The sequence below is a fragment of the Neophocaena asiaeorientalis genome, unplaced genomic scaffold (genome assembly GCF_003031525.2).
Source record: "Neophocaena asiaeorientalis asiaeorientalis breed wild unplaced genomic scaffold, Neophocaena_asiaeorientalis_V1.1 scaffold418, whole genome shotgun sequence".
In the NCBI taxonomy this organism is placed as follows: Eukaryota; Metazoa; Chordata; class Mammalia; order Artiodactyla; family Phocoenidae; genus Neophocaena; species Neophocaena asiaeorientalis.
The window spans coordinates 704441-711234 of record NW_020175731.1 but is presented as its reverse complement, the minus strand read 5'-3'; the positions used below and the strand labels follow the sequence as shown (position 1 = coordinate 711234).

At 44.3% G+C, this 6794-nt stretch overlaps 1 protein-coding gene across 1 annotated transcript; it reads left to right on the top strand.

The window, feature by feature from the left end:
- Positions 1 to 3678: 3678 nt before the first annotated feature.
- Positions 3679 to 6097, top strand: ASCL4 (achaete-scute family bHLH transcription factor 4). Its single transcript, XM_024732162.1, has one exon. The coding sequence runs from the start codon at positions 4279 to 4281 to the stop codon at positions 4798 to 4800; it is 522 nt and encodes a 173-aa protein (XP_024587930.1). The 5' UTR covers positions 3679 to 4278; the 3' UTR covers positions 4801 to 6097.
- The last annotated feature ends 697 nt before the right edge of the window (positions 6098 to 6794 follow it).

Genomic DNA, 6794 nt, shown 5'->3' with positions numbered 1-6794 from the left:
ATTTGACCTTCAGTTAACTTGCTGTTATCTGTTTCTCTGAAACCTAATAAAGATCAAATGTCAGCTATGTTGTTAGGCAGCCTGACTTAATATTAAAGCAATTACCCGATTGTTAGATTGCATCTGGGTTGCCACAACGATAGCTGGTGGGGGAGCATAGCTTTGGGCTTTTCTGAGTGTGAAGACTAATTGGGCCCATGGTGAGGTCCCTGGAAGCTATGCCTATGGGGTATTTACAAGACATACTGGCTCCCGAGGGGTACCAGACATCTAAGTCAGGGCAGCTGCCACACTGGTCTGATGTGAGTGGTCTTGCCTTGCACCTGAGCTGTCACTTGGCCGCAGGTGGGTTAAGGGGGAGCAGCTATGTAGATTTCTGCATAGATTACTGCAAGGACTCCCAGGGAGGTATAACACCTAATTCTGCCCTGCTCAGAGCTATTGTTCCTGACCTAAATCCTTCCAAATGAATCTGATGCTAAATGTGGCCCATGGTAGTCTTAATGAATCTTGAAGTTTAGTTGTGCCTGAGAAGACTCCTGGTGAATGCTGCACATGGTAATACAAACAGTTTATACTTGGGCTATATAGAAAAGAACTAATTGGATAGAATTGTGTTAGAGCATCAATTTGAGATTTATGTAACTACACCTGTGATAAATCTTACTTGGATCATGAGGTAATACATATGTTTCCCTGTTCCCCCATCAGTGGCAGCTGATGCAAATTGCAGGTATGGGTCCAGGGGGTATGCAGCCCTCTGTGCCATGGGTTTAGGATACCAAAATCTACAATGTGATATCAAATACTTCACAAGAAGGGCCAATCTAAGTCTCTTTATCTCACATATTTCAAGCAAGTGATGAGAGACCTGTCTGAGTTTTAGGGGTGGAAGTTTTCCTTGGCCTTAGAGATACCTTTAAATCTCCTGAGCCTGGGTGAATCCCATCTCCCCTTTTACAAGCAGATCTAAGTAGGACTACATAAACCTAGTCCCAAACGCTCTTGGCGGTTTTGCCTATCTGTAACTTGATCTAGCCAGTCTTAAGAAAGACATCTTTAAAGTTGGCGAGAACATTTGTCTGCATGAAAACTGACTGGGGAGTGATGGGGAGTCAGAATCTCCTCTTTTGATCTCTTATATAAGAAAGAAGGCAGCCCCTCCCCCCATACCCCCCCAACATACACACGCACATTGTGCGAGTAAAATGATGCTTCTCTCACTGGGATCTCACTGGGAAAACCACTTATTTCCAACGCACATGCACCTTTAAAAAGTGTAAGAAAGAGTGTCAGCATTCTTTGTGACCACATAGATCATGTAGTAATCATAACACTACTTGGACCCTCTAAAAAGACCACTATAGGATCAGGGTCCAGCCATTGTTGATTGTGGTATTAGTAGTGGGGAAAAAAAATCCTGTAGATACTTATTCCTCAGAGACAGAATTTATAAGAAGCCAGAAAACTTGGCTCAAGAACTTTCAATTATAATGATAAATCTGTTTGTTTAGGTCAGACCAGGGTATCATTTGAGTTTTCTGTATATTTTACCTTAGTATTTTAAAGTTCACTAGATCAGAGAAAATCAAAAGTAATATTTGTTCTTTGTAATACTTTAAATAGTAGAAATATCCATAAAGAAAAGTGAACCACTCCCCCATCCCCAATGCCACCTTTTTTTTTTTTTTTTTTTTGCGGTACGCGGGCCTCTCACTGTTGCGGCCTCTCCTGTTGCGGAGCACAGGCTCCAGACGCGCAGGCTCAGCGGCCATGGCTCACGGGTCCAGCCGCTCCGCAGCATGTGGGATCTTCCCGGACCGGGGCACGAACCCGTGTCCCCTGCATCGGCAGGCGGACTCTCAACCACTGCACCACCAGGGAAGCCCCCCAATGCCACCTTTTTTAGGCAACTAATGACAAAAGTTTAGAGTGTGTCTTTCTACTTTTTTCTCTGTGCTCATGTAAAGACATCGTGCAGAATAGTTTGTTTTAAGTTCATGCTGCATACGTTGCCCTACCATTTGCTTTTTTTCACTTAACGTGTTATGGACATCTCTGCAAGTTCTTACATATAGATCTAACTCATTATTTTTAATAAGACAGTATGCTAAAAGGATTAGCCCTTTCCCTATTGATGGACATTCAAGTTATTTCCATTTATTCTCTTGTTTTAATCACTACAAACAATGCTGCAATGAATATTATTGTACATATAAATCCATACTGGTGCATTTATTTTTGCAGGATAAAATTGTAGAGAACTCTGAGTCAAAGGATATGTGATGTGCACTATTAATATTATTTTCCCAAAAGCTTGCAGCCATTTATGCTTCTGCTCTTTCCCCCAATCCTTGTTAGCAATCTTTAAAATTTTTGCCAATCTGAGGATGAAAAATGGTATCTTAAGTATTCTCTTTTTTGTTCCCCTCCAATCTACTCTGCATTCTGCAGTGATCTTTTAGAAAAACAAATCTTACCACGTCACCTGTCTGCTCAAAACACCTCATTTATTTCCCATCACTCTTAGAGTAATGGCCAACATCTTTGACATGGCCCAAAAGCTCCTTGTGGTCTAATTGTCTGCCTCTCCGGTGGGCTTTTCGCCCAATAGGGCTTCCTCCTGATAGGTCTCAACTCTACTGAGAAATCAAGATGACATATGTTTGTTTACTGGTACAAGCCTCAGAGGGAGCTACACCTTTTAAAATGTGACTAACTTATGCATGAAAGGAATAATTGTTTCTATTTTATTTGCCTTGATGGAAGTGTTTTTCCAATTGCTTCAGGCAGATCATCAGAGTAAACAGGGAAGCCTAGGACTTGTCAAAAAAACATGTTAGGGCGACACCTTGGCTCCCGAGGAATAGGCAGAAAGTCTGATTGAAAACGTAGGGGGTTTTTGCTTCTCTTGTTTTTAAGTCAGACTTTTAAAGTAGAAGCTGCCTTTAATGTGCTGGTTTGCAGAACAGGAAATCTGATTTTCAGTGTGATAACACATTCTTTGACATTAACCAGTACAGTTGGATTTTTAATGACACTTTCATCTTCAAAGCCCTTCACCAACACTGGTGGATTAATTATTCATTTTTTGGTTGTGTGTTAAAAAGACAAATCTTCAAAGCCATCATCCTTTCTCCTCGGAACTGGGGCTCTCCACCTTTCAAATGTTGCTTTCTTACCCCCAAGGGAGAAAATAAATTACATCTTTTTTTTTTTTAAGACAAAAAGAATACAATAGAAATATACTCTACACTATGGAAAGCTGATGTCCTTATATCCTGGGTGGGATCAGAAGAGGTCGGGAAGCAGTGCTTAAGCTGTGTTTACAGTAAGCACTGTGAGAAATAACTCTGGCTAAAAGTGTTTGTTACTGCTCCGTCTTTTGATGTGCTCTTAAAAAGTAGCACAAATACATCACGGCCCCCGTGTTCAACATAATAATATGCAGACCCTTATATTTGTTGCTAAAGTATATTTCTTTTCTGTTCTCTTCAAAAAATGTCTACTTGGGTTTTTTAAAGTTTTGGTTTTGAAGAAGAAAACCCTCAAGACTTCCCTGGGGTCCTCCTTAACTTGACACATTTTATAACCACAAGGGAGCACTCTTCCCTTTGATGAGGTCTTCTCTCCACCTCTCCAGAAATGAAAGAGCAAGTGTAAGTTTGCAAACAGCCTAAAAGCTCTTTCCATTAGCCCTGGACGCCGGAAACCACAAAGGGCAGTCAAGTCTTGATTTTCAAGGAGAAAGCCTCTGGTAAACTTTCGCTCAGCCGCCAGGAGATCTGTTGGTTCCTGGGAGGAGCTCTTCTGAAACCTTGACGATTCCTATGTTCATGAAGACACAGAGCGGTGGATTACAGTAATTGAAAAGCTTTGGTGGCTTTGGAAGATTACTATATGTTTGGTGTGCGCTCACATTTCCAGGCTAGGGGACCGTGTAGAGGAACCCCTTTTGTAATCTTTTGAAATAAGATCAGAAGGGAAGAAAGGTTTTGAAGTGTGGATTTGGGGGGGGGGGTCGCCTAAAATCTTTGCCTATCACCTCCGCCTGGATCACTATAAAAAGATCGAGGAGTACAATGAACTTAGGGAATCATGCAACGTTTCCGTGAAGCCTGTTCTGGAACCTAGCTTCCGGATCCAGGAACTTCTCCAGAAGCAGACCAGCGGCGGTGCTAGGCAGTCTGAATAGACCAGCATCTCCGCTTTGAAGATTTATTTTCAGTCTTCTGCTGAGAGATTCACCTCTGGGGTGATTGGTTCGCTTTTCTGCGGATGATGGACAAACGTAAACAGGCCGGACTGCTGACCCTGCCGTACCACCTGCTCCCGGGGCCCGTGGGCGTGCCTGGGCCCCTGCCCCGCCTTCCCCTGCGGGACCCCTTCAGGGTCTCCTTGCGTCTGGACGCCGCGTGCTGGGAGCGGGAGCAGGGCGGCTGCGCCCCGCGGCGGCCGTACTCGCCCCTGCCGCTGGACGGCGCCTTCGAGCCCGCCTTCCTCCGCAAGCGCAACGAACGCGAGCGGCAGCGGGTGCGCTGCGTGAACGAGGGCTACGCGCGCCTCCGAGCTCACCTGCCCCGCGAGCTGGCGGACAAGCGCCTCAGCAAAGTGGAGACGCTCCGCGCCGCCATCCGTTACATCAAGCACCTCCAGGAGCTGCTGGAGCGCCACGCGCGGGGTCAGGAGGGCGCGGCCGGCGCCGGCCCCTCGCTCAGGGCCGAATGCAACAGCGACGGCGAGTCCAAGGCCTCGTCGGCGCCTTCGCCCAGCAGCGAGCCCGAGGAGGGGGCCTGTTAGCGAGCGCTGGGCCGGCCCGGACCCCTCCCGCTGCACCGCGCGCTTTTGGAGTCTGCTCTAAGGTTCCCTCCGTAGGTGGTTTGCATTTGCAATCTGTTTTTTTTTTTCTTTTCTCCAGAACTAAATCTTAGGAAAAAGAAATGAGTGCTTTAGGGGGAAAAAAAGATTTTGACATTCTAGTTGTTTCCACCCCCTCCACCCCCCCATTGGTTATGTGCCTGCAACTGAAAGATGCTTATGAAACTCTTCCTGTACTTCTCAAAGACAAACTGTACCAGACTCTGAACTCCTCAAAGGGCGAAAACAACGAGGATTTGCCACAGTCAGCGGGGTGGGTAAATTAGGGACGTAAATACTGAAACAAATCCAATCTTAACCAAAGAAGAACTTTCCAAAACTAGCTAACTAAATAACAGCCCTTAAGATGAGCGGAAGGTTTTTCCTGCATTCCTTCATTTGGGAATTGATGAGAAATGTAATTGACACCATGCTTTGGAGGAAGGTGGCCCTAAGATGACACCTGGGAACACGTTTGCCAGAGCGCGCGGCCAGGCCAGCCTGTGCTGTTGACTAAGCGTGTGGATGGCGGTGCTAGAAAGGACATTCCATATTGGAAACATCTTGTTTTGTCAAAAGAGCGGTCGTGTGGGAGCTTCATAGCATCTAGCAGATAGTAACGTGTCAGTGGCAATGATCGTTTTTTGGAAGAGAACTCAAGATTTGTATGAAAACTTACTTTTCCTCTCAGGTGTCTTGTGCGTTGTGTTTTCATTTTCCTTTTCTCTGCACCCCTCACCTCCACCCCCTTGTTCTCACTCCATCTAACTTTCAGTTAAAGTGACACTGTGGCCTTAAAAAAAAAAAAAGGAAACTCTTAGATGGTTGAATGGGAGGGATTGACGTTGGTACATTCTGATACTTTTATCACCTTGAGGGCTTCCAGCTATACTGAAATTGTCTAGTGACTCTAGAATTCTTTTAAAAATATTTAATTCTGGTCTTTTTTTTCCTGAGAAACAATTATAAATTCAGTAGGTAAGTCAAATGCTTGTTGACATATAAAGATAAACTTCCTATCTCTAAAGTCTTCTAATATGCTGACTATCCCTTTCCCTGGAGACAGCTTTGCTCTGGGGGTGAGGGGGCTTGGGGGTGCCAGGAAGAGGACAAAGAGAGAAAACTAACAGTGCTGAGCCCTTTCCAGGTATTATTTCATTAAGTCCCACACTGAGGTAGGTTTTATTACCCCCTTTCTGCAGATGTGTAAACAGAGGGAAGCAAATAAACAATAAACATCTTTTATGTGCCAGAAATTTTGTTGTGTGGTTTTCACATTTTGTCCTGTTTAGTCTCATAAATCTGTGAAGTGGGTATTATACATATTTGTAGTTTAAAAAAAAAAAAAAAAAAGGCTGGGAGAGGTTACGTGCCTTGCCCAGGTTAGTGTTGCTAGAATTAGGTGAGCTGAGATCCAGTCCTAAGTCTGCCTGACCCTGAAGCCCAGGCTTGCTTTCTACCTGACTGTGCTCTCCCTTGCCCTGTCATTTGCTAGCTAGGTGACCAGCAAATGCTTCTTAACCTCTCTGCAACTCAGGTTCCTCCTCCTCATTCCACTACTTCACAGAAGCATAGGTTACAGACCTTGGTCATCTGCAAGCTACAATCCAATGATTAAGTTAGTGTTAGCGTTTGGAGGAAGTACTATTCATTAGCTATACGAAGAGTAAGCCTGGTTAAAAATAATGTCTAGATGGAGTGAGTGTGATTTCTTCAGTGTTCAGAAGGATGGAGTAAACCACACTTTATTAGGGTTCTGTCTTCTATTGTAAGGTTCTAGGGGACATGACTGATGGAATGCTGAATCCATGCTTAAATGCATTACTACTACTATTTATGATGATGAATTATTATGGGATTCTATTTGTTTCTGACTGCTCAGATAAATGCTGTGCAATGATTTACTACCAAACTACTTTTTCTTTAGAAGCAGGCAG